The sequence below is a fragment of the Micromesistius poutassou genome (genome assembly GCF_964030765.1).
Source record: "Micromesistius poutassou genome assembly, chromosome: 22".
Lineage (NCBI taxonomy): Eukaryota > Metazoa > Chordata > Actinopteri > Gadiformes > Gadidae > Micromesistius > Micromesistius poutassou.
In genome coordinates, this window is record NC_140292.1 from 8,339,932 (window position 1) to 8,367,852 (window position 27,921).

General features: G+C 40.5%; 3 protein-coding genes across 3 annotated transcripts; all 3 read left to right on the forward strand.

Annotated features, from left to right (window-relative positions):
* Nucleotides 1–607: 607 nt before the first annotated feature.
* On the forward strand, nucleotides 608–10,455 carry LOC311367595 (myosin heavy chain, fast skeletal muscle-like; the record flags this gene model as incomplete). Its single annotated transcript, XM_084486416.1, has 32 exons — nucleotides 608–814; nucleotides 896–1,039; nucleotides 1,136–1,292; nucleotides 2,091–2,189; nucleotides 2,371–2,474; nucleotides 2,850–2,988; nucleotides 3,128–3,246; nucleotides 3,335–3,484; nucleotides 3,581–3,751; nucleotides 3,848–4,151; nucleotides 4,602–4,719; nucleotides 4,837–4,960; nucleotides 5,038–5,174; nucleotides 5,254–5,509; nucleotides 5,607–5,849; nucleotides 5,945–6,121; nucleotides 6,206–6,351; nucleotides 6,440–6,530; nucleotides 6,622–7,011; nucleotides 7,117–7,243; nucleotides 7,367–7,485; nucleotides 7,606–7,802; nucleotides 7,888–8,071; nucleotides 8,164–8,329; nucleotides 8,436–8,560; nucleotides 8,655–8,822; nucleotides 9,055–9,258; nucleotides 9,372–9,497; nucleotides 9,572–9,742; nucleotides 9,824–9,928; nucleotides 10,025–10,120; nucleotides 10,435–10,455. 32 exons carry the CDS (start codon nucleotides 608–610, stop codon nucleotides 10,453–10,455), a joined length of 5,085 nt encoding a protein of 1,694 aa, XP_084342542.1.
* An 8,387-nt stretch (nucleotides 10,456–18,842) lies between these two features.
* On the forward strand, nucleotides 18,843–20,408 carry LOC311367596 (myosin-1-like; the record flags this gene model as incomplete). Its single annotated transcript, XM_084486417.1, has 8 exons — nucleotides 18,843–19,049; nucleotides 19,126–19,269; nucleotides 19,379–19,535; nucleotides 19,652–19,679; nucleotides 19,762–19,852; nucleotides 19,961–20,053; nucleotides 20,150–20,213; nucleotides 20,296–20,408. 8 exons carry the CDS (start codon nucleotides 18,843–18,845, stop codon nucleotides 20,406–20,408), a joined length of 897 nt encoding a protein of 298 aa, XP_084342543.1.
* A 183-nt stretch (nucleotides 20,409–20,591) lies between these two features.
* LOC311367599 (myosin heavy chain, fast skeletal muscle-like) lies at nucleotides 20,592–27,698 on the forward strand (the record flags this gene model as incomplete). The annotated part of the gene is made up of 23 exons (XM_084486419.1): nucleotides 20,592–20,693; nucleotides 20,783–20,921; nucleotides 21,034–21,152; nucleotides 21,298–21,447; nucleotides 21,523–21,693; nucleotides 21,785–22,088; nucleotides 22,612–22,729; nucleotides 22,818–22,941; nucleotides 23,286–23,519; nucleotides 23,608–23,850; nucleotides 23,944–24,120; nucleotides 24,217–24,362; nucleotides 24,478–24,568; nucleotides 24,654–25,043; nucleotides 25,130–25,256; nucleotides 25,556–25,674; nucleotides 25,781–25,977; nucleotides 26,063–26,246; nucleotides 26,344–26,509; nucleotides 26,593–26,717; nucleotides 26,829–26,996; nucleotides 27,249–27,452; nucleotides 27,558–27,698. 23 exons carry the CDS (start codon nucleotides 20,592–20,594, stop codon nucleotides 27,696–27,698), a joined length of 3,939 nt encoding a protein of 1,312 aa, XP_084342545.1.
* Between the last annotated feature and the right edge of the window lie 223 nt (nucleotides 27,699–27,921).

A 27,921-nucleotide genomic window follows, 5' to 3' on the forward strand; every position in this document is an offset into this window, starting at 1 on the left:
CTGACGTGACTGATGTGGTTGACGTATTCAAGTGTTGCCATAGCCATATCGCTGCATTCACACTGTTTTTTGGTTACAGCCTGTTTTGACAATTTGACAACTTAAAAATGTTATTGAACCACTTAAGGCTAGAGGCTAATGCAGAGTGATGTAACGGTTCTAAATTATTCAAATATTCGATGCATAGTTTGACTCTCACTTGATATTGATGTTAGAGAATGAGTTTAGAGAATGTTGTAGGCAAAAATATATTGTTGCATGACGCATGCATGACATCCTGTGTGATTGGATTTTTAGGACTATGAATCCACATTTACAAGTAAATGTATTATTCCTTGTTGAATGTTGTAAAGCTTTCCTGTGTCTTGTGAATTTCTATTGACGTAAGTGCTAAAATAGCAACATTAAACTGTTCACAATGTTATGTCTTTCAATTTCAGGGCTGAAACTTGAAGATTTCTCATTGGAAGAAGAACAAAGTAAGAGTTATTTTATGTTGGCCATACCGATCTCTATGAGAACAATCTGAGGACAATAGCATATGAATATCTAAATATATATGAATATCTAAATATTTTCCGTCTTTGTCTGACAGTAAGCTGCCACCATGAGTACGGACGCAGAGATGGCCTATTACGGCAAGGCTGCGATTTACCTCCGTAAGCCAGAGAAGGAGAGGCTTGAGTCCCAGAGTAGGCCCTTTGATGCCAAGAGTGCTGCATATGTGGTTGATGCCAAGGAGCTGTACATGAAGTGTACCATCATTAAGAAGGACAGTGGCAAAGTCACTGTTAAACTGTTGGAAACAGAGGAGGTAGGCTCAGTTAATTTATTGCCATGTAGAAAACAGTTTCACACGTTTCAAAGTTCACCATTTTCTTTTTGCCTGTTTTAGGAGAGGACAGTCAAGGAGGCTGATGTTACACCCATGAATCCTCCCAAGTACGACAAAATTGAGGACATGGCCATGATGACCCATCTCAATGAAGCCTCTGTGTTGTATAACCTCAAAGAGCGTTATGCAGCATGGATGATTTACGTAAGTAAATCATATTTCCCCTACTAAATGAAGTTAAATATTACTTAACAATATCACAGATCATATTAATGATCATCTCCGAATGATTTCCTTCAGACCTACTCTGGGCTGTTCTGTGCCACTGTAAACCCCTACAAGTGGCTCCCAGTGTATGATCAGGAGGTTGTCAACGCCTACAGAGGCAAGAAGCGTATGGAGGCTCCACCCCATATCTTCTCTGTCTCTGACAATGCTATCCAAAACATGCTTACTGGTATGTATAATCACATCTGCTATAAATAAATGAAATTATGTTTGGTTGAATTGTTTGAATAAATGTTATCCTTTCATTCATTTATTTTGCAGATAGACAGAATCAGTCCGTCTTGATCACGTAAGTTTAGATCCATTCTTGATGTTCAAATAAGTTATTTAACCTCAAAAGAAAATATCATATATTTCAAAAATAAATCTTGAAGAATCTGAAATTGTTCATTTCCTTCTTTTCATACCCAGTGGAGAATCCGGTGCTGGAAAGACTGTGAACACCAAGCGTGTCATCCAGTACTTTGCTACCATCTCAGTGAGTAGTGACAAGAAGAAGGACCAAGGCGCTGGAAAAATTCAGGTATGTTAAAAAAAAAAATCTGCACACTATATATCCAAAAATATAATCATAAAAGACACATGACACACAATAGAGGTAGGGATGCCCTGACAAATGAGGAGGAATACTGGAACTTTCATTATAGGGGTCACTAGAGGACCAGATTATTGCAGCCAATCCCCTACTGGAGGCCTACGGTAATGCCAAGACTGTGAGAAATGACAACTCATCCCGTTTCGTAAGTACAAACTTAGTATGACAAACAACCTCAATTATATACTTGATCTTCGACAAAAACTGAAATAAGACTTTTCTAAACAGGGTAAATTCATCAGAATCCATTTCGGTGCAACTGGTAAACTGTCCAGTGCTGACATTGAGACTTGTAAGTATCTGGTACCCAAACACCAATGAATAAACTCATTATTGATGGAATAGGTTTTGATTCATGAATGGGCCTTATAGATCTGCTGGAGAAGTCCCGAGTGACATTCCAGCTTCCTGCCGAGAGAGGTTACCACATCTTCTACCAGATGATGACCAACCACAAGCCTGAGATCGTTGGTAAGATGGTGTAGTTGTGAGAAATAAATGTTACTGTTAGATGTATCGTTATACAGGGTTGCCTTTAGCTTATTTCAATCTGTATTTGAAGTACCACATTTAATTAAAGGTTGTAATGGTTGTCCCCCAAGTACAAATTGAAGTTTTCAAAATAACCATTCTTTTCCATTTCTTTCTCCAGAAATGACCCTCATCACCACCAACCCATACGACTTCCCCATGTGCAGTCAGGGTCAGATCACTGTGGCCAGCATTGATGACAAAGAGGAGTTGGATGCCACTGATGTGAGTCAGTGTTTACAACTACCATAGGTAGCCTTTTTAACAGGCAGGGACTGACTGGGACCAAATAATGACTTGGGACTTTTGGCTGATCAGAAAACTAGGAGGGCTTAAACTCAGTGTTACAGCCTGCGGTCTCTACTCAGAATGCTGCCGGCGTAGCTCAGTGCGCTCTGCTCTGTCTGCGTTCGGCAGCAGTCAGATTCCAGTATGCTCTGCGTGTTTTTAACCGAAGGGGGTGGGGGTGGGGGTTATCGTACTGAAGATACAAGGTTAAATCCCACTCTGAAATTGTCTCAACTCTCCTGATTAGAAGTCTGTCCTTTGTATTAACATCTTTGAAATTATTGTTCAATTACATACTTTATTTTCCTACAGACTGCTATTGATATTTTGGGTTTCACTACTGAGGAGAAGATGGCCATCTACAAGTTTACTGGTGCTGTGCTTCACCACGGTAACATGAAGTTCAAGCAGAAGCAGCGTGAGGAGCAGGCTGAGCCTGATGGCAATGAGGGTGAGTTGAAAATGTATTAATACATTTTCAAAGTCTAGGTTGGCTTTAAATTGTTGTATTTACATAATGTACAAATGTGTAGAAATTCCCTAAATCTTTCAAAATTGTCATAATTTTTTCTTTCATATAAACAATTTAGAGGCAGACAAAATCTCCTACCTACTTGGTCTCAACTCTGCTGACATGCTCAAGGGTTTGTGCTACCCCAGAGTGAAGGTCGGAAATGAGTTTGTCACTAAGGGACAGACAGTACCACAGGTTTGTCAATACCATGGAATAACTAGATCAAGAAGTAAATCCAATAGTAGTCATTTGTATGTATATCTAATCTTCCACCCTGCTCTAGGTGTATAACTCAGTGAGTGCTCTGGGCAAGTCTATCTATGAGAGGATGTTCTTGTGGATGGTCATCCGTATCAACCAGATGCTGGACACCAAACAGCCAAGATCATCCTATATTGGTGTGCTGGATATCGCTGGTTTTGAGATCTTTGATGTAAGCTTTCATTTTTTATTATAATAATTGTGTTGACTTAAAGGCAAAGCAGTGTCACAGTTGATGAACATTTGCTAAACTCATGTTCTCTATCAGTACAACAGTATGGAGCAGCTGTGCATCAACTTCACCAATGAGAAACTGCAACAGTTTTTCAACCACCACATGTTCGTCCTGGAGCAAGAGGAGTACAAGAAGGAGGGTATTATCTGGGAGTTCATTGACTTCGGCATGGACTTGGCTGCCTGCATTGAGCTCATTGAGAAGGTAAACATGACTTGTATAACAAAATATAACTTTTCTCAGTTTGATTCAAAACTATCTTATCATAATGTCTCCTGCCTAATATTTCTTTCTAAATAGCCAATGGGCATCTTCTCCATCCTTGAAGAGGAGTGCATGTTCCCCAAAGCCTCAGACACTTCCTTCAAGAACAAGCTGTATGAACAGCATCTTGGCAAAAACAAAGCATTTGAGAAGCCCAAGCCGGGGAAGGGGAAGGCTGACGCTGACTTCGCCATGGTGCATTATGCTGGTACCGTGGGCTACAGCGTCGCGGGCTGGCTGGACAAGAACAAGGATCCCCTGAACGATTCAGTCATTCAGCTGTACCAGAAGTCCTCAAACAAACTGCTGCCTGTCCTGTATCCAGCTGTTGCTGCTGAAGGTACAATATATGTTTGAGGTCTCTCAAGTATTAAGACTTTGTGTATTTCAATGTCACTATTGAAACTCTCATTTCACGTTCACGTGATATTTTAGAGGCTGGCGGTGGAGCCAAAAAAGGTGGCAAAAAGAAGGGTGGTTCCATGCAGACTGTGTCTTCACAGTTCAGGGTAAGCATTCGGAGAAAACTGAAGTTCATAAGTGAAACCCATTTATTTGTACTTGCTTTAAATTTAAATATATATTTCACGTGAACAGGAAAATTTGGGCAAGCTGATGACCAATTTGAGGAGCACCCATCCTCACTTTGTGCGTTGTCTCATTCCCAATGAGTCAAAAGTACCAGGTAATATTATTTCAAATACTCTCTACATTAGGGGGTTGTGTTGGAGTCTGATATAGTCAAATGAGTGTCATCTTTTAAAAGTCAGAAATCTATAACATTTCACAGGAATGATGGAGAACTTCCTGGTTATCCACCAGTTAAGGTGCAACGGTGTACTGGAGGGCATCAGAATCTGTAGAAAGGGCTTCCCCAGCAGAATCCTCTATGCTGACTTCAAGCAGAGGTATGACCTCATTGACAGCAAAATGATATTGTCACAATTATAAAATGATAACCTCAGATGTATATAACTTTTGTTTGTCAACTTTTCCATTCAACACTTCACATTGCACTCCTACAGATACAAAGTACTGAATGCCAGTGTCATTCCTGAGGGACAGTTCATTGACAACAAGAAGGCTTCTGAGAAACTGCTTGGGTCCATTGATGTGCCTCACGACGAGTACAAATTTGGACACACCAAGGTATGTTTAATGTTGTCAAAAAGTATCTTTGTACATGATTGGAAGTTACAATCTGACTATGTTTTTCTTACCTTAAGGTGTTCTTCAAAGCTGGTCTTTTGGGTACTCTTGAGGAGATGCGAGATGAGAAGCTGGCGTCTTTGGTCGGAATGATTCAGGCACTCTGTCGTGGTTTCCTCATGAGGAAGGACTATGTGAAGATGCTTGAGACAAGGTATGTTTTGATTCATAAGATATGCCTATTTTGTAAAGTCAATAATTGTTTATTAAATGTACTGCATTTTTTGCCACAGGGAAGCTGTTTACACTATTCAGTACAACATCCGCTCATTCATGAATGTCAAAACCTGGCCATGGATGAAGGTGTACTACAAGATCAAGCCTCTTCTGAAGACTGCTGAAACTGAGAAAGAGCTTTCTCAGATGAAGGAGAACTATGACAAGATGAAAACCGACCTGACAACTGCCCTGGCCAAGAAGAAGGAACTTGAGGAAAAGATGGTATCTCTCCTGCAGGAGAAGAATGATCTTGCACTGCAAGTGGCCTCTGTAAGTAAACATATTTGTTTCTGTCAACATGTACACACATTGAGATACGTGTGATAGGACATGTGATATAACTGATATGACGACACATTTTAAACAGGAAGGAGATAACCTGAATGATGCTGAAGAGAGGTGTGAGGGACTCATCAAGAGTAAGATCCAGCTGGAGGCCAGACTCAAGGAGACAACTGAGAGACTGGAGGATGAGGAGGAAATGAATGCTGAGCTGACTGCAAAGAAGAGAAAACTGGAGGATGAATGCTCTGAGCTCAAGAAGGACATTGATGACCTGGAACTCACCTTGGCCAAAGTGGAGAAGGAGAAGCATGCCACTGAGAACAAGGTTTGTCAAGATTGTCAGCACGTAAAGAAAATAATAACACAGAAGCTACCACATTACTAATTAGCAAGTATGACACGTTATTTTGCTTTGTTTAGGTTAAGAACCTGACTGAGGAGATGGCCTCTCAAGACGAGAGTGTTGCTAAGCTGTCAAAGGAGAAGAAAGCCCTCCAAGAGGCACATCAGCAGACTCTTGATGACCTACAGGCAGAGGAAGACAAAGTCAACACTCTAACCAAGGCTAAGACCAAGCTTGAACAGCAAGTGGATGATGTGAGGTTACATTTTTTATGACATTAAAAAAACATATTACAATTTCTGAAATGCAGTGTAGTAATATATATTCTTTAATTGCAGCTTGAAGGTTCTCTTGAGCAAGAGAAAAAGCTCCGTATGGACCTTGAGCGAGCCAAGCGAAAGCTTGAGGGTGACCTGAAATTGGCTCAGGAATCCATAATGGATCTTGAGAACGACAAACAGCAGTCTGATGAGAAACTCAAAAAGTAATGTGATTAAACAAAATCCTGCTTTTTATTCAAAAGATTCACAAGGAGTATGTTATTAAGTTGTGTGGTATTGTTTCATCATCAGGAAAGACTTTGAGACCAGTCAGCTTCTAAGCAAGATTGAGGATGAGCAGTCCATGGGTGCTCAGCTTCAGAAAAAAATCAAGGAGCTTCAAGTAAGACAATTTATATTACAATCCCACATAAATGCTCCATAAATACTATACATTTTTTTTTACAAAATTTGATGTATTCCTTAATTATTAGGCACGTATTGAAGAGCTGGAGGAAGAGATTGAGGCTGAGCGTGCTGCTCGTGCCAAGGTTGAGAAGCAGAGAGCTGATCTCTCCAGAGAACTTGAAGAGATCAGTGAGAGGCTTGAGGAGGCTGGTGGAGCCACTGCTGCTCAGATTGAGATGAACAAGAAGCGTGAGGCTGAGTTCCAGAAGCTGCGTCGTGACCTTGAGGAGTCCACCCTGCAGCATGAAGCCACTGCTGCTGCTCTGCGTAAGAAGCAGGCCGACAGTGTAGCAGAGCTGGGAGAGCAGATTGACAACCTCCAGCGTGTCAAGCAGAAGCTTGAGAAGGAGAAGAGTGAGTACAAGATGGAGATTGACGACCTCTCAAGCAACATGGAAGCAGTTGCTAAGGCCAAGGTGAAATATCTTTGAAATTAAATACAAAATACAATATAATAATTAATACTTTATAATGTGTATAAGAAACTACCTGTGCTAACAAGTAAAACGTTGCATCACCAGGGAAATCTGGAGAAGATGTGCCGTACTCTGGAGGACCAGCTGAGTGAAATCAAGGCTAAGAGTGATGAGAACAGTCGCCAGATAAATGACATCAGTGCTCAGAGAGCAAGGCTGTTGACAGAGAATGGTTAGTATACACATTTGCCTAAAAACAACCCTGCATATTTGAATAACATATATCTTATTCATATACATGGAATAAATGTGGTGTTGCTGTATTTTATAGATAACAATTCATGTAATCACCTAGGTGAGTTTAGTCGCCAGCTTGAGGAGAAAGAGGGTCTCGTCTCCCAGCTTACCAGAGGCAAGCAGGCCTTTACTCAGCAGATTGAGGAGCTGAAGAGGCTAAATGAGGAGGAAGTCAAGGTATACTTTCATTCAAATAATTTAATTCCATTTAATTACAAGGATCCATTATGTCATTGCAGGTTCTACTTTTTTGTATATTTCATTAATTTAATTTAATGAACTAATCATCTTTTGTAGGCCAAGAATGCTCTTGCTCATGGTGTGCAATCAGCCCGCCATGACTGTGACCTTCTGAGGGAGCAGTTTGAGGAGGAGCAGGAGGCCAAGGCTGAGCTGCAGCGTGGAATGTCCAAGGCCAACGGTGAGGTGGCTCAGTGGAGGACCAAGTATGAAACTGATGCTATCCAGCGCACGGAGGAGCTTGAAGAGTCCAAGTGAGTCAAATACTTAATACTTTAATTAGAGTAGACATTCTATTTGATGGATGTCCACAAATTAAACCATGTTATTCTTTAAAAGGAAAAAGCTTGCCCAGCGCCTTCAGGAGGCTGAGGAACAGATTGAGGCTGTGAACTCAAAGTGTGCCTCTTTGGAGAAGACCAAACAAAGACTCCAGGGTGAGGTGGAGGACCTCATGGTTGATGTGGAGAGGGCCAATGGACTGGCTGCCAACCTTGACAAGAAGCAGAGGAACTTTGACAAGGTGTGTTGTCTTTCACCGAGATGACATATTATTATCCTATGATTCTTCTTCAAGGGCTAAACAAGTACAACTTTATTAACAATATTGTGCAGGTGTTGGCTGACTGGAAGCAGAAATATGAGGAGGGCCAGGCAGAGCTTGAAGGAACTCAGAAAGAGGCTCGTTCTCTCAGCACTGAGCTGTTCAAGATGAAGAACTCCTATGAAGAAGCTCTGGATCAGCTGGAGACCCTGAAGCGCGAAAACAAGAATCTGCAACGTGAGTCTAATTGCTAATTTTGGCATTAACATTTCTACATATATTACGTTACTACATATATAGCTATATAGAAAGGTAACATATGTATATTTAACCCTCCCCACAGAGGAGATTTCTGACCTCACTGAACAAATTGGTGAGACTGGAAAGAGCATCCATGAGCTGGAGAAATCCAAGAAGCAGATGGAGACTGAGAAGAGTGAGATCCAGACAGCTCTTGAGGAAGCTGAGGTGATGATAATTTAATAATACAGCTATACATTTTTTATTGAAAAATACAATATGTCCTTTCAATTAAATATTCTAACATTGTTTTATAATTTAGGGTACTCTGGAGCATGAGGAATCCAAGATTCTACGTGTCCAGCTGGAGCTCAACCAGATTAAGGGTGAGGTCGACAGGAAGCTGGCTGAGAAGGATGAGGAGATGGAGCAGATCAAGAGGAACAGCCTGAGGATCACTGACTCCATGCAGAGCACACTGGACTCTGAGGTCAGGAGCAGGAATGATGCCCTGAGAATCAAGAAGAAGATGGAGGGAGACCTGAATGAGATGGAGATCCAGCTGAGTCATGCCAACCGCCAGGCTTCTGAGGCTCAGAAGCAGCTGAGGAATGTTCAGGGACAACTGAAGGTACAACAAAATAGTAATCAGCAAATATAAAATATAGTTGCTTTTATATCCTGTTGTGACCTTTTCTGTTGGGTTTTCATGTGAATATTAGGATGCCCAATTGCATCTTGATGATGCTGTCAGGGCAGGGGAAGACCTGAAAGAGCAGGCTGCCATGGTGGACCGTAGGAATGGTCTCATGGTGGCTGAAATTGAGGAGCTGAGGGCAGCTCTGGAACAGACAGAGAGAGGCCGCAAAGTGGCTGAGCAAGAGCTGATTGATGCTAGCGAGCGTGTTGGACTGCTGCACTCTCAGGTAAAAAACAACAACATTCTTCCAAGAAATTGTCTCAAGTTTTCCAAAATATATAGCAAGATTATTGTACGTCATAATTGCTTGCAAACATTGACACACAATTGACATTTTAGAATACAAGCCTCCTGAACACAAAGAAGAAGTTGGAGACTGACCTGGTCCAAGTCCAGGGTGAGGTAGACGACACCGTCCAGGAAGCCAGGAATGCTGAAGAGAAGGCCAAGAAGGCCATCACTGATGTAGGTTTGCTTTATTTGTTAAATCATGGATTTAACATTGATGGAACTCTAATATTATAACATTATTTGATTAGGCTGCCATGATGGCTGAGGAGCTGAAGAAAGAGCAGGATACTAGTTCTCACCTGGAGAGGATGAAGAAGAACCTGGAGGTCACAGTGAAAGACCTGCAGCACCGCCTGGATGAGGCTGAGAACCTGGCCATGAAGGGTGGCAAGAAGCAGCTCCAGAAACTGGAGTCCAGAGTAAGATACTGTCACACATGGATGTCTATATAGTTACAGTATTGTAAGAGTATATTTATTGAATATATTTAATTTCTTAAGGTGCGTGAGCTGGAAACAGAGGTTGAGGGTGAACAGAGACGTGGAGTAGATGCTGTTAAGGGTGTCCGCAAATATGAGAGGAGGGTGAAGGAACTCACCTACCAGGTATGCCAGTTTATATTGAAAAATATCCTTTAAATCAATGTATATCAGAAAATATTATGGTCAAATTTTGAGGCATAATAATTTTCATCACTTTAGACTGAGGAGGATAAGAAGAATGGTGCCAGACTCCAGGATCTTGTTGATAAGCTGCAGCTGAAGGTGAAGGCTTACAAGAGGCAGTCTGAGGAAGCGGTAAGTTGAAACTACATAACAAAGTCAGGTTATAGCATCAATTATAAGTACATCTTATTTAAACTAACACAATATAAATGTTCCTACAGGAGGAGCAGGCCAACTCATACCTGTCCAAGTGCAGGAAGGTTCAACATGAGCTGGAGGAGGCTGAGGAACGTGCTGACATCGCTGAGACTCAGGTTAACAAGCTAAGGGTCAAGAGCCGGGATGGTGGCAAGGTAAACTGACCAACCATGTTAACTTCATATTTAATTACAAATAACAATAGAACAAATGCAGATGGTAACAGCATTGCTTTTTTTTCTCAACAGGGAAAGGACACTGCTGAATAAGTTTAGTTTAGTTGTTCATTTTGAAACAACACAAACATGGGCACATATCCCGGGGGGAGAACTTCTGAAAAACATGAAATGACCCCCCCCCCCCCCCCCAAGAAAGATTACCAGATTATGAATTATGAAATTGAAAATATATATTTAATAGAAGCCGACTCCACTTTTGAAATAATTCACACATGAACACTTTGTGGATGTTCCCCCTATGTAACCTGCTCAGTGGTCTGAATTGTTGCCTATAGGATTCATATGGAGCTCCACACAGCTACACACACCTTAGCATTATACAATGTATATACAAGGTGTCCGGGAAGCCTTGGTAGGTAGGTGTCCGGAATATCACGTTGTGGATAATATTGATTTTCCCTTGACTTGTAATATTCAGTTTGTGGTCCCCCCTAAATTGTAAGGAGATCTGCGCCCTTATCACAAATGATCTTCAATAAAATCTTAAAAGAATAATGATTTAAAGCTCTTTGGTTTATTTCTGGTTTTATTCCTTTTGCTTCATAACATTGTTTAACAATTAACCAAAATGATCAAATAATTCCTCTAATTAAAATTAATATTTTATAAACAAAAATACTGATACCTCAAATTCAACTGTTTGCTTTCTAAAATGGCCTGACCCCTCATAGTCGCCTAGAAGACTATGTTATGATTAGCTTAGTTATGATTAGCTTTCATTTTGAAAGCTTTCAGCTGATTAGCTTTCAGTTTGAAAGTCATTTTTTAAGTAAGAAAGGTGTTTGATATTCAACAGGTATTTACCCTCCGAATTACAGCAATCTGATAGGAGGAGAACTAAAGACGCAATCACTGGTCATGTCTAGTGGTGTATTTAGTTGTGATTTTTTTGATATGGTGTCAATAATTTGAGCCAATTTTATTAAATGTATTATCAGAATTACTAATTTAATGAATTCCTCTCATCGTGGATGAGGTATGATGAGAAAACCGTGTAATTTTTTTTTAAAATAAAACATTTAGAGAATTAAGACTGGCGCCAAAACCAGTACTTGTATGAAGTACGATGTCCGTTTGATGCAGTTGAAAGGAATAAACATAGAAGAGGTAAGAAAATAAAACATTGATGAATGCTTTTGCTATTATTGATCAAAAAAACTATTGCTTTGAAAGTACAATAATTGGTGGGTAATCAGGCTTGTACATGCTATGAAAATAAAATAAATAATCTACAATAGTCCACTCTGCTTACTTCATGAATAGTATAACTGGCCGTAGATGTGAGTACCAATTCAATATAAGAGGTAGGAATTATTTGGTAAGGGGTCAAAAATACAAAAACAATTAATTAAAACATTTATCAAAACCTATTTCAGACTGATAATGCAGAAGCAGGCATAAAGGAATGATGACATTAAATATGGTCCCTTCAGAAATGTGATGCATAAAGTTTTCTGTGCCTAGATGTAATGGTGGCATGCATGTCACACCTGGGCTTTCCACAAGCAATACATTTTTCTTAATAGACATACCCTTGTACACTTATTACTATTAACACAACAGTGTAGTGGAAATCATTAGAAACAAGAGTTTCAACTTAAAAAAAAAAACATTAAATACATAGAAAGTTGTTAATGCGAGATGAACCAGAAACCACTCATTCAGCTGATCATCACAGTGCTTTTCTACACTTATAATCAGCCGTGTCATTGTTATGCTAATTGCATCACTTCAGTCAACTGAGTTTCGATTGGGATTGTTTTGTTTGTATAGTTCAACCGTTCACATTTTACTCACTAGTATTTTTCGTGGATTTGTTATCTCACTTTCTTACATTTCTTTCTTGGCTTTCTTCCCGCTGCTTTTTGTATATGCGATAAGCCGGACCCGACCCCTTGCAGCAGCAGTCGTCCACTCCGATAAGATAGCTCTCTGAAAGATTACATCTACTATTAAACTGTTCAGCTAACTGAAGCTTTTTTTGTTATTAAGTCAGTTAACATTGCAGAATATCCATCAATGTGGGGACACACTTCCTAGGTTGCGTTTTTGTACTCACTATTCTAATGATGGTAATACCTTTGCTTATGACTGATCTTGATGGCCACATAAATCCGGTGAAACTGATGCGTCACTGACGATTACCGCACTGCGCATGTGCAACCACTTTCCCGCGTTTAACAAGCAAGGATTATCCAAACCATTGCATTGGCTGCTTTAGTAACGTATGTTACGTAACATAGCCTACGTATAAAAAATGTTGATGTCGTATGTTAGAAAAAAAGATAGATAGATCGATAGATGGATGGATGGTTGGATGGAGGGACAAATTGACAGATAGATAGATATCCGCTTGTAACAAAACAATGGAGAAATTGTGATTATTGTTGTTTAACATACAAAGCAATAATAGTGATTTTTAATATTTAGCCATTGCAAACATACTCACTCGATCTATGTAGCCTACATCAAATTATGTTAGGTCATTGATACTTTTATTTTCGTGGTTTTACATAACTACACATACGGACAAAAATCAGAATAAGCAGACACATACAATACGTACACCCCCCCTCCCCTCCCCCCTCCCTCACACAATCAGACAAGACTAGAACCTTCCACTGGTAAGAACCAGTGGAAGTCAACACTTTATGGTAAATTAACAGTGGTAGATGACAATATATAATGCAAGTGTCAACGATAAAGCAATAAATAAAAAAGTAAATGCAACTGGTTAACAAAATAAACACAAGTTGTTCATTCCTTACTACCACTAATAGTGTGTGTGTGTGTGTGTGTGTGTGTGTGTGTGTGTGTGTGTGTGTGTGTGTGTGTGTGTGTGTGTGTGTGTGTGTGTGTGTGTGTGTTGTGGCAACCCGGCTCCGTCCCAATCAACATGATGCAGAGCACCTGAGGAGCCGGGAGGAAGCCTGTTTAAAAGGCAGGCTTCCACACCCATTCAGGGCTCTCTCTTGGCTGGGGTGGAAGGAGAGTCCAGCTGTTGTGGCTGTGCCACCCGATCATCTTTTAGTTCTTTTCAGGAAGACTTTATGTTTGATTAAATGGGCCGTTGTGGCTTAACACCCAACAGATTTGCGTGCTGTTTAAACCAAGGCTGTGTGTGTGTGTGTGTGTGTGTGTGTGTGTGTGTGTGTGTGTGTGTGTGTGTGTGTGTGTGTGTGTGTGTGTGTGTGTGTGTGTGTGTGTGTGTGTGTGTGTGTGTGTGTTTTCCGTCTGTGTGATGAATACAGCTGTGTGATTAATACATTGTCAACGACAAAGCAATTGTTATTGGAGGGAAGAAACCATACATAACACAACCCAAAGTTTACACCAAGGCACTTTGTAATACAAACATTTTTTGTGTGAAATTGTCAGTAGCCCATACTCATCTATTTAAAACTGAGTGAGATAGACAATCAGCTGCTCAGTGGGTCCTGGCAATAAGAACTTTCCATTGAACAAGTCCAAAATGGTTGTGTTATTGGACAATTAGGTGAGTGGGTTTGCCAACTGTATCTTGGCTAGCAGTATTATTCAATCCTTAAGAGTTTAATTCATAACAAGGTGCACATAAATCTGTAATATAACAGCATTTTTGGATGTGACAAAAGCAAGGGGGGGGGCGTTGTTACACCAGGTGCAACAAATACACCAGGGGGGTATTCCATCAAAGTCGCTAACGAAAGCGGCGATTAGTTGATTAAGCCTGGTTAGAACTAGCGCCAACTTCCACTTGAGGCTAAAGCCGTTCCATCAACACAGTTCAGCCACGCCTTGCTCAGGTTAGTTCAAACCAGGCTCAAGTTATCCTGGATTACGCGCGTTCACGAGATATGTAACCAGCCCAGAACCATCAATGTCGAATCATGGATCAAATGTCCGAAAAGGACAGAGCGGGATCTTTTCCAGCGGCGAACAGAAGCTGCTTGTGGAGTTCTATGAGGAGTACACGCATATAATAACTCAAAAAGGGAACACCGTAACCATTAATAGAAACAGGAAGGCTGCCTGGCACAAAAATCGGCGATCTGTTGAATGCATAAGTAGTATTAAGCGTAACATATTTTAATTTAATATTGACCATGGATTTAAAAGCAGGGAGATAGTCTCGAGTTAACGTGTTGGACTTGCACCCCGTCGACCGGGGTTCCAACCCCACTCAACTAATAGAAATATAGGAAGGATTACTACAGAAATCAAATAACTTTTCATGCCATTTATTTTCCATTTCTTTTAATATTCTTAATTAGGGAATTAATAAAATTAATAAAGGGAATTACAAAATGAAGCCAACGCCAAGAATAATACGCATTAGTCTAGACGCGAACTCGGGTCGCCCGTAACACATAGACCATTCATCCAGCCGCTGATTACTGATGGCGCGATAATACATAGATTTGTGTAAAAATGTGTTGAAAAAATAGCCACAGTAATAATGGATAGCAATTCATTGAATTATTTCATTTGCGTCATTTAATCTTAGACCCTTAGTGAAAATATACGCTGTTTGTACTTCATATATGTACATTTATGACAAAATTGTGAGGACTAAGTTTGGCGGAACCTTCTGATGGTACAATTGTTGCTGACAGATGGATTTCTCTGAAACACCGCTCAAGTTAGCCTGACAGTTAACCTGCTCCCGACCAGCTTAGTTTGGTCGGATAAATTGCCATGGTTACTTAGTGGAAATTCCCTTAAATGACGTTCATGGAACGCAACTCTAGCTGAAAGAAGCCCGGCTTTATGTTTAGCTTGATGGTTGTTTGGTCAGATAAGTTGCCATGGTTACTTAGCGGAGATTCCCTTAAGCCACATTAATGGAACGCAACTCTAGCTGAAAGAAGCCAGGCTAAGCAAAATAAGCCCGGCTTTGGGTTTAGCTTGGTTGATGGAATACCCCCCAGGTTCCATCATTAGGCTTAAATCCACTACATAAACTATAACAACTATCAACATAATAAATACAACGTAGGCCTAAAAATAAGGGTGATCATTTTATCTAAAGCAGGGGTGTCAAACGTACGGCCTGCGGGCCTAATCCGGCCCGGAGTGTAATTTAATCCGGCCCGCCAGATAATATCTAATGTCTATCAGAACTGGCCCGCCGGCATATTGCATTTCAGCGTTAACGCGCGTCTCGGCGCGGTAACTTTGCCCCCCCCACCCCCCCGTCAACAACTCCGGCCCGCGAGTACAGTTTGTGTTTGACACCCCTGATCTAAAGTGATACATCTGAAAGACAATTACAACTATTCAAATCTAATTTTACATATTTGATTAATTTGGTTTCAAGGCAAGCCATCTCAGAGAAAGTTTTTCCAAAGAAGTGTGAGTTTTAGTTCAAGAGTTGCGGAATAACTGTCTAGTGTACTAACCACAATGTCTTCATTAACCAACCATAAAAAAGCACAAGTGAAGTTATGTTATATTGTAGGCTCATTGCAGTTGAAGCAGTACAGCCCACTATGTCAATGACAGGGATTTAATTAAGCAAAGTCTTCTTCTATCAAGTGCGCGCATGAGTCCTCTATATAACAAGGCTCAGAGGAACACATTGCCTCATCTAATTAGCTGTCACTGGCACTGTCACTGTCACCCTTCTCAGGCTGCTCATGTGCATGACTTGCAGCCACAGGGATTTCAACAGACACACATTCTGTTGCTGGCCTTGGTGGCCAAGCCACAATGGAAATTACTTTGGACCTTTTGTTTGATAATATTAGTAGCATCAACGATTGACGACGAGTGTCCTAAATGTGTGTTAATAACTGGTCAGAGTACTTTTTGAGAATATCCTTGTATTCTGTGATGAAGTGAGACCACACTTCACTTAAATAAATAATGTATAGCTCTTTTGTATTTACTAATCCATAAGCTTTAATTCAGTCAAACATGAAATGTTGCTGGATTGGTTGCTGTTAATATGAATACATGTTTAATCTGTACACTTTTAAGCTGTTTTGTTACTTGAGGTTGCCGAGGGAGGTTGGCCTTTCTTCATTGAGCGTGTGTGAGGGCTAAGCAATCTGAAAGAGCACTTTTTTTTTGAGAATAAAAAAGTAGGTGGCTGTTGAGAGGGTGATTCAAGTGATTCCTGTGATTCCTGTTCAATCATCATTGTTTGATGAATCAGTAACAGATACCATGAAATATTAAACTTTCAATTTCTTATTTTTTAACAAATATTTAATTATTTTGTGAAACAAATATTGCATACAATAGTGTTTGTTCACAAATTACTTTGTTTACTTTCCGTTTGTGTTTGTACAATGTGGCACACATCAAACCCATTGCTCTGCAAGAAATACAGCCTGCTATAGCAAAGTGTGATGCCCCCCCCCCCCCCCCAGCCAAGCTATCCAACACCATGCTCACTGGTGTGGCATTGACATTGTTGTTTACTATATCAGGCTATAGGATGGTCTTCGATGGCCGTTTGGCGGAGTGGCCAGTGTATTGCACTGCAAGTACTTTTTAGATTTAGAATTCTCTCAAAACTGCCTTTCTACGATACTCACTTATTGAAATTGCAAATACTATTGCAGTGTGTAGGGCGTGGCCTACACACTGCAGACATGTTAGTGTGAAGGGCATTGCTTGGGTCTATAGAATCGTCACTGACCAGCAGACATGTTAGTGTGAAGGGCATTGCTTGAGTCTAGAGACTCTTCACTGACCAGCAGACATGTTAGTGTGAAGGGCATTGCTTGGGTCTATAGAATCGTCACTGACCAGCAGACATGTTAGTGTGAAGGGCATTGCTTGGGTCTATAGAATCGTCACTGACCAGCAGACATGTTAGTGTGAAGGGCATTGCTTGGGTCTATAGAATCGTCACTGACCAGCAGACATGTTAGTGTGAAGGGCATTGCTTGGGTCTATAGAATCATCACTGACCAGCAGACATGTTAGTGTGAAGGGCATTGCTTGGGTCTATAGAATCGTCACTGACCAGCAGACATGTCATTGCATGTTCTGGCAATTATTGTTTCTTCCTTTTTTTTCTGAACCAATATTAAACACAGGTAAATATAGTAATATTTTGGTTCATGTGTTCAGTTACGCACAGGCTTTGAATTTTGAGACAATCAACAAACTGTAGTGTGTAGGGGAAATAAGAGGAAAAATGTATTATTGTTATATTTTTTATATTGTTTTTTTTTTTTTTTAAGATTCAGAGAGTAGTTTCTAAACAGTAGCTAACCAACAGGCGTTTAGCCACATGTACTCTGTATTCAATCATGATTCAATGTTGCATGTGAATCACAGCCGTTCAGCAATACTGTCAATCTAGAAGGCAGACAGAGCATGTCCATTTACCAAATAACTAGATGTGAATATCATTGTCTTAATTAATACAAATTCATCTTTGTGTGTGTGTGTGCGTTTGTGTTACATATGTGTTATCCAAAAAGTACCTGAAACGTAACCAATAAAAATTATAAATACATGTAATATAAGCCCCTCTAAAAGGTCATGGTCACCAGTTCCTGGTTGAAGATGGCTTGGTATGATGTCCAAAGTATTTCAAACAGTCTGCCTATTCCGGCAATGACAATGTAAATGCCACAGACGTTTTTATTTATAGATTATTTTAAACCTTGCCCTTCTGTTAAACAGCCCTCTGCTGTTGCCACAGTCATGGTTAAAGAATAGGGAAACTATTGTTCTCATTGTGTTTATTTGTACAATATCCCAAAAAGAAGACAATTGGTCTCAGGTTCACAAAAATGTAAATATTGGATGACACACAGTACTAAAAAGCACTTTTTTTTATTATCCATGCATAAAAAAAAATAGAGGTTGGCATGTACCTGGAGAAGTTCCAATGAACTGTCAAATGTAAATCAAAATAGATTTCAATGGCATGGCCATATTCAGCGTATGCCATGCACACGCTCCTCTATATAAGAAGGCCCGGGATGGGATCGAGACATTAGAAGAAGTTACAACTGGTGGTAAGTCTGACTGATTATTCATCCATCATCCTTAGGAAAGCTCATGGTATAGAATGGCTTTCTTTTTCTTTGACTTTGCATAGTGTTGATGTTGTAATTTAACATTAGTTTTGCCATATCCTTACTATCGAGATGGATGCATGAGTCATAGGTTCAGATTTATTCCAAATTCTTTCTGGGTTTATATTATATTTATATTTATATATTATATTTAAATTTCTGGGTTTATATTCAGATTATGCTGGTTATTTCCATAACATTGTGGGTGGAACAAAAGCATGACATTTTATTTAATCTAAACTATCTTTAATTTTAGGGAACCAATTTCTTCGTTGGTTGAGTGGAAGTAAAGGGTAAGGGATATTTATCACAAAACATTCTCATCATCTACAATTTATTTTAAAACAGGTGATAAAATATCAGTATATGTTTTGCATGAAATAAGCCTCCACCATGAGTACGGACGCAGAGATGGCCGTTTACGGCCAGGCTGCCATTTACCTCCGGAAGCCAGAGAAGGAGAGGCTTGAGGCCCAGAGCAAGCCCTTCGATGCCAAGAGTGCTGCATATGTGACTGATGTGAAGGAACTTTACCTCAAGTGTACCATCACTAAGAGGGAAGGTGGCAAAGTCACCGTCACAGTTCATGATACAAAGGAGGTAGGCTGCACTTCATTGATTTAAGGGCAGCGATAGTAACACAGGAGCTAAAACTAAAAATGGGTTTCCCTTTTAGGAAAAGACCGTCAAAGACGATGATGTCACACCCATGAATCCTCCCAAGTACGACAAGATTGAGGACATGGCCATGATGACCCATCTCAATGAAGCCTCTGTGTTGTATAACCTCAAAGAGCGTTATGCAGCATGGATGATCTACGTAAGATGTGTTTTGAGTAAAGGACATAGTGAGGTGCAATATATTTGAGATCCCATCTTAGAAATGTTAGTAAATTTGTAAATTTCATTATAACTGTTTTCTCTTTCAGACCTACTCTGGGCTGTTCTGTGCCACTGTAAACCCCTACAAGTGGCTCCCAGTGTACGATCAGCATGTTGTTTGCGCCTACAGAGGCAAGAAGCGTATGGAGGCTCCACCCCACATCTTCTCTGTCTCTGACAATGCTTATCAGTTCATGCTTACTGGTATGTAGGCCTACAAGCCAAGTTGATATATACATTATCAGTATTCGGCAAAGAGTTTTGCTACTCATGTTAAACTATTTTAACATATAAGTATTTTCTTCATATTTCCTTCATAGATAGGGAAAACCAGTCTGTCTTGATCACGTAAGTTTTGCAGTGGTTAGTCATAATATAAAAATACCAAAAAATTATATATGACTGCTTAATGTATTTTTGCTATATATAGTGGCGAATCCGGTGCTGGAAAGACTGTGAACACCAAGCGTGTCATCCAGTACTTTGCTACTATCTCAGTGGGTGGTGACAAGAAGAAGGACGTAGGTGCTGGAAAGATACAGGTATGTTTAAAAAGAAAATTCAGTGAGTCATAAAGATAATGACATCCTTATTATTGGTATTAAAACACTTAGTAATGTTTATCATAGGGGTCACTGGAGGACCAGATCATTGCAGCCAATCCCCTGCTGGAGGCCTACGGTAATGCCAAGACTGTGAGAAATGACAACTCCTCTCGTTTTGTAAGTAAAGACTTCTCGATAATTTCATAATTTAATACCAACCACAATGAAATACTGGATCTTTAAACAGGTAATGAATAATGTTTTCTCAAACAGGGTAAATTCATCCGAATCCATTTTGGGACCTCTGGTAAACTGTCCAGTGCTGACATTGAGACTTGTAAGTATCTGGTACCCAAACACCAATGAATAAACTCTCATTATTGGTGGAATAGGTTTTGATTCATGAATGGGCCTTATAGATCTGCTGGAGAAGTCCCGAGTGACATTCCAGCTTCCTGCTGAGAGAGGCTATCACATCTTCTACCAGATGATGACCAACCACAAACCTGAGCTCATTGGTGAGCTTGTGTAATGTTAGATAGGAAAAAATAGTCCTACTGAAGTTTAGCTATTTAAGGGGAATGTTTGGACACATGCAAGTGCAAAGCAAGAATTTCAATCTTTGATTCAAAAGGTATGTTAGCTTGCAGAAAACAGGTGAGAAATTAATTTGAAAAATACGGGCAGAAAATGACACCTGTTTAATCCCTCAGAAATGACCCTCATCACCAACAACCCCTACGACTTCCCCATGTGCAGCATGGGTCAGATCAGTGTGGCCAGCATTGATGACAAAGAGGAGCTGGATGCTACTGATGTCAGTGAATGTAGTCTTTTATTAACTTTTCTAGAAGGACATATGAAAGTGATAACATGTAATAAGCATTATACGTATTTTCCATACAGACTGCTATTGATATTTTGGGCTTCAATAATGATGAGAAGATGGGCATCTATAAGCTTACTGGTGCTGTGCTTCACCACGGTAACATGAAGTTCAAGCAGAAGCAGCGTGAGGAGCAGGCTGAGCCAGAAGGCACAGAAGGTTAGTTTAAAGTGCTATATTCCAAGAGGTTTATTTATAATTCCTTATTGAAAGTTTTTGTTGCATATTCTGAAGGATCTCATGAACAACATATTTTCATATGAACTCTCAGATGCTGACAAAGTCGCCTACCTGCTGGGTCTGAATTCTGCTGACATGCTGAAAGGTTTGTGCTACCCAAGAGTGAAGGTCGGAAATGAATATGTCACCAAGGGACAGACTGTACCTCAGGTAAGTAAATTATTATGGAATAATTCCTAGTAATTTAGAATTTCAGGTACAACACCTTGAATCATTTGTCAAGAAAGGAATTATAATCTGTCCTAAATGAATCGTCTACCCTGTTTCTTATAATATTAATGGAAATTGACTATAGGTGCTGAACTCTGTGAGTGCCCTGGCCAAGTCTATCTATGAGAGGATGTTCTTGTGGATGGTCATCCGTATCAACCAGATGCTTGACACTAAACAGCCAAGATCATCCTTTATTGGTGTGCTGGACATTGCTGGTTTTGAGATCTTTGATGTAAGTAATTGAAAATAATTGGACAGAGCCATGTTGCAGTGGCTGAACATTGGCTAAACTCACATTCCATATTAGTACAACAGCATGGAGCAGCTGTGCATCAACTTCACCAATGAGAAACTGCAACAGTTCTTCAACCACCACATGTTCGTCCTGGAGCAAGAGGAGTACAAGAAGGAGGGTATCATCTGGGAGTTCATTGACTTCGGCATGGACTTGGCTGCCTGCATTGAGCTTATTGAGAAGGTAGACATGACCATTGTAACTATATATTCATTCTTTGTGTGCCTGAAAAGTTATTTTCCTAATTAGTTTCATCAATCCTTTTTCTCTCAAGCCAATGGGCATCTTCTCCATCCTTGAAGAGGAGTGCATGTTCCCCAAGGCCTCAGACGTTACCTTCAAGGCAAAGCTGTATGACCAACATCTTGGCAAGACCAAGGCATTTGAGAAGCCCAAGCCTGCAAAGGGCAAGGCTGAGGCCCACTTCTCCCTGGTGCACTATGCTGGTACTGTGGACTACAACATCACTGGCTGGCTGGACAAGAACAAGGATCCTCTGAATGACTCTGTTGTGCAACTATACCAGAAATCTGGAGTAAAACTGCTGCCTGTCCTGTACCCACCTGTAGCTTCTGAAGGTAAAATTATTATATTAGGTCTTACATCTGCACAATAGGAAACATATTATTAACATATTATATTCCATACTTCAATGCAGCTCTGTGATATCAACATTTAAACTTGTTTGTGCTTAACTCTTAAACCATACCTGTTACCATTTGTACATGTTTAAATGTGTGTTTTCATTCAATGGGTTGATCATTATTTAATTCATAGATAGTAGCAAGAAAGGAGGAAAGAAGAAGGGCGGTTCAATGCAGACTGTGTCATCACAGTTCAGGGTGAGAATTTTGGACAACCCTAATCTTGTGATTGTCAAAAGATTTTCCTCTGTAACATTTAATTCAATGTATATTTTATATCTATAGGAGAACTTGGGCAAGCTTATGACCAACTTGAGGAGCACCCATCCTCACTTTGTGCGTTGCCTGATTCCCAATGAGTCAAAGACTCCAGGTAGAATCCCATTCAGTTCTCTATATGGTTTTTGTGGGTTTTGTGATAATCTGTTTAAATAATCAGAGTGGTAACTTCTCAAAGGTCTGATGGAGAACTTCCTGGTTATCCACCAGCTGAGGTGTAATGGTGTTCTTGAGGGAATCAGAATCTGCAGAAAGGGCTTCCCCAGCAGAATCCTCTATGCTGACTTCAAGCAGAGGTATGTGCTCATTTAACAATCAACCACTTGAAATAAACCTTAAGGAATGCATCTGAATAATAAAATCTACCACAACCCACTCTGACAGGTACAAAGTACTGAATGCCAGTGTAATCCCTGAGGGTCAGTTCATTGACAACAAGAAGGCTTCTGAGAAACTGCTTGGGTCAATTGATGTCAATCATGAAGAGTACAAATTTGGACACACCAAGGTATATGTTCTGCCGAATGAATAATACACATAGTTGCGGTATGTCCTTGATTATTCTGAAATTATAATAATGAATTTCCAAAACCAATTCAAAGGTGTTCTTCAAAGCTGGTCTTCTGGGTACTCTTGAGGAGATGCGAGATGAGAAGCTTGCAACTCTGGTCGGAATGATTCAGGCTCTCTGCCGTGGTTTCCAAATGAGGAAGGAGTTCAAGAAGATGATGGAGAGAAGGCATGTTTGGCATATTATAACATATATTTATGTTTTACAGTTTGGTACAATACTGAAAAGCCTTATTTAATATAATGGTTATATTTTACAGAGAGGCTGTTTATACAATTCAGTACAACATCCGCTCATTCATGAATGTCAAAACCTGGCCATGGATGAAAGTGTACTACAAGATCAAGCCTCTTCTGAAGAGTGCTGAAACTGAGAAGGAGCTCTCTGCGATGAAGGAGAACTATGAGAAGATGAAGACAGACCTGGCTACTGCCCTAGCCAAAAAGAAGGAACTTGAGGAGAAGATGGTTTCTCTACTGCAGGAGAAGAATGATCTTGCACTGCAAGTGGCCTCTGTAAGTAAACATGATTTATTTTTGTGATCACATGTACACACAGTGAAATACATGAGATATGAATGATATTGGCATCAATATTGAACAGGAAGGAGATAATCTGTCAGATGCTGAAGAGAGGTGTGAGGGACTCATCAAGAGTAAGATCCAGCTGGAGGCCAGACTCAAGGAGACAACTGAGAGACTGGAGGATGAAGAGGAAATGAATGCTGAGCTGACTGCCAAGAAGAGGAAACTGGAAGATGAATGCTCTGAGCTCAAGAAGGACATTGATGACCTCGAACTTACCTTGGCCAAAGTGGAGAAGGAGAAGCATGCCACTGAGAACAAGGTTTGTAAAGTTTGCAATGTCAGAAGAATGTACAGAAGAGGAAAAGTAACAAACTAACTAAGAGCACTTATGTCCCACTTATGCCCTGTTTAGGTGAAGAACCTGACTGAGGAGATGGCGTCTCAAGACGAAACTGTTGCTAAGCTGTCAAAGGAGAAAAAAGCCCTCCAAGAGGCACATCAGCAGACTCTTGATGACCTGCAGGCAGAGGAAGACAAAGTCAACACTCTGAGCAAGGCCAAGACCAAACTTGAACAGCAAGTGGATGATGTGAGGTTACATACCATGTATGATTTGGGAACATATTTATACATTTTAATACAAATAAATCCTAATAAATTATTCTCATACGTTACAAAATTGCAGCTTGAAGGTTCTCTGGAGCAAGAGAAGAAGCTCCGTATGGACCTTGAGCGCGCCAAGCGAAAGCTTGAGGGTGATCTGAAACTGGCTCAGGAATCCATCATGGATCTTGAGAACGCCAAACAGCAGTCTGATGAGAAAATCAAGAAGTAATGTGATGACGAATTTGATAGTATAGTATGATCATCATTCTGATTTACACATTTTAAAGATTAGTACAGGTATTAGGTTAAGTTAATTGGTTGTATGTGATTCCATCATCAGGAAGGACTTCGAAACCAGTCAGCTTCTTAGCAAGATTGAAGATGAGCAGTCCCTAGGTGCTCAGCTCCAGAAGAAGATCAAGGAGCTTCAGGTAATATAACGTTTTCTGTCACTTGATAACTAAGGTCTCTACTTGGTATATTTTTTATGAAAATAATGGTATTGCTCCCTTTTAGGCCCGTATTGAAGAGCTGGAGGAAGAGATTGAGGCTGAGCGTGCTGCTCGTGCCAAGGTTGAGAAGCAGAGAGCTGATCTCTCCAGAGAGCTTGAAGAGATCAGTGAGAGGCTTGAGGAGGCTGGTGGAGCCACTTCTGCTCAGATTGAGATGAACAAGAAGCGCGAGGCTGAGTTCCAGAAGCTGCGTCGTGACCTTGAGGAGTCCACCCTGCAGCATGAAGCCACTGCTGCTGCTCTGCGTAAGAAGCAGGCTGACAGTGTAGCAGAGCTGGGAGAACAGATTGACAACCTCCAGCGTGTCAAGCAGAAGCTTGAGAAGGAGAAGAGCGAGTACAAGATGGAGATTGATGACCTCTCCAGCAACATGGAAGCAGTTGCTAAGGCCAAGGTGAAATATTTTTTTAAATATCTATATAGTGTGAACTTCATTACAAGGAAAGCACTTTTGCTGACTAGTAAACATTTAAACAACAGGGAAATTTGGAGAAGATGTGCCGTACCCTGGAAGACCAGCTGAGTGAAATCAAGGCCAAGAGTGATGAGAACAGTCGCCAGATAAATGACATCAGTGCTCAGAGAGCAAGGCTGTTGACAGAAAATGGCAAGTATGGATTGACTTTTGTTTGTCAATGGAAATCTGAAGTGAATAACTTCTCTGGACTATTTGTGAACTACAAAAAATGTATTGAAGATATTATTTAAAGGGATTTTGTCATAATTCTAAATGACCCTGTCCTTCATTTTGATTCTTGATTTTCAAGTCATATGGACTCTTTATATTATTATTGTATGTGTAATTACAAAATTAATGTAGCTTGGGAGCCAAAGAAACACAGAATGGCACTCAAACATAAGTCATAGTAACATTTTGATGTAATTCATACATTTTTCTTAAACTAGGTGAATTTGGTCGTCAACTTGAGGAGAAAGAAGCTCTTGTTTCCCAGCTGACCCGAGGCAAGCAGGCCTATACTCAGCAGATCGAGGAGCTGAAGAGGCAAATTGAGGAAGAAGTTAAGGTATACAATCATCCAAAAACATTAAGCTAGGTGGTTGCATTATTTCATTGCAAGTTAGGACTTTCAGTTTAATTAAATTAGAGAATTCTGTCATCACCTTTTGCAGGCCAAGAATGCTCTTGCTCATGGTGTGCAATCAGCCCGCCATGACTGTGACCTTCTGAGGGAGCAGTTTGAGGAGGAGCAGGAGGCCAAGGCTGAGCTGCAGCGTGGAATGTCCAAGGCCAACGGTGAGGTGGCTCAGTGGAGGACCAAGTATGAAACTGATGCTATCCAGCGCACTGAGGAGCTTGAAGAGTCCAAGTGAGTAAAATATTTAATACTTTAATTAGAATAGACATTCTATTTGATGGATGTCCACAAATTAAACCATGTTATTCTTTAAAAGGAAAAAGCTTGCCCAGCGCCTTCAGGAGGCTGAGGAACAGATTGAGGCTGTGAACTCAAAGTGTGCCTCTCTGGAGAAGACCAAACAGAGACTCCAGGGTGAGGTGGAGGACCTCATGGTTGATGTGGAGAGGGCCAATGGACTGGCTGCCAACCTCGACAAGAAACAGAGGAACTTTGATAAGGTGTGTGGATGTGGATATTTTTGAGTTTCCGGAAGGCTGAACATTTGTATTGATCCATGACAAACCCAGACACATTTTTCACATTGACAATGGGCAGGTTCTGGCAGAGTGGAAGCAGAAATACGAGGAGGGCCAGGCAGAGCTTGAAGGAACTCAGAAAGAGGCTCGTTCTCTCAGCACTGAGCTTTTCAAGATGAAGAACTCCTATGAAGAAGCTCTGGATCAGCTGGAGACCCTGAAGCGGGAAAACAAGAATCTGCAACGTGAGTTGATGATTTTGCTTTAATAAAGCCCCATTACAATGAATGAAATAAAATGATGTATATTAATATTTAACTCACTGCAGAGGAGATTTCTGACCTGAGTGAACAAATTGGTGAGACTGGAAAGAGCATCCATGAGCTGGAGAAATCCAAGAAGCAGGTGGAGACAGAGAAGACTGAGATCCAGACAGCCCTTGAGGAAGCCGAGGTGAAAATAATACAAAAGACATGTTTTAATGCTCCAATATATATATTTTTTATTTTCTAGATTCAAATATGTCCTAGCAACTACTTAGTCTATCATTGTTTCAATACCTAGGGAACTCTGGAGCATGAAGAGTCCAAGATTCTGCGTGTCCAGCTGGAGCTCAACCAGATTAAGGGTGAGGTCGACAGGAAGCTGGCTGAGAAGGATGAGGAGATGGAGCAGATCAAGAGGAACAGCCTGAGGATCACTGACTCCATGCAGAGTAACCTGGACTCTGAGGTCAGGAGCAGGAATGATGCCCTGAGAATCAAGAAGAAGATGGAGGGAGACCTGAATGAGATGGAGATCCAGCTGAGCCACGCCAACCGCCAGGCTTCTGAGGCTCAGAAGCAGCTGAGGAATGTTCAGGGACAACTGAAGGTACATCTCAAAACTGCTGTATTGCACAGCCAAACCGCAGTCTGACTCTATTGGCAAATTGTGTTGAATTACAACCACATTGTGAGTTACATATTTATTTTATGATATTAGGATGCCCAACTGCATCTTGATGATGCTATCAGAGGAGGTGAAGACCTGAAGGAGCAGGCTGCCATGGTGGACCGTAGAAACGGTCTCATGGTGGCTGAAATTGAGGAGCTGAGGGCGGCTCTGGAACAGACAGAGAGAGGCCGCAAAGTGGCTGAGCAAGAGCTGATTGATGCTAGTGAGCGTGTTGGACTGCTGCACTCTCAGGTAAACAAAAAACAAGAATACTCTTCCAATAATTAATAAATAAACTTTATTTAAAATATATATATTATGACAACTAAGCAAATTGATTTTTGTCAATTATTTTAGAATACAAGCCTCCTGAACACAAAGAAGAAGCTGGAGACTGATCTGGTCCAAGTACAGGGTGAGGTGGACGACACCGTCCAGGAAGCCAGAAATGCTGAAGAGAAGGCCAAGAAGGCCATCACTGATGTAAGTTGGCTTTAATCGGATCTTCCTTGTCATGGAATTATTGATTCATTTTCATCAAAGCTTTCATAAATATTTTATATATTTTTCATATTTAAGTATTAATAGCTAAGAAACCCTTCCCTCTTCATGTTCCTCGCTCTAAAAGATTTCTGAAATAGGTACATTCTTAATTTATTGTCTGCAATAAAAAAAAAAATTGACTCATTGGTGAAAATGAATCAGGAAATCCTTGGTTATT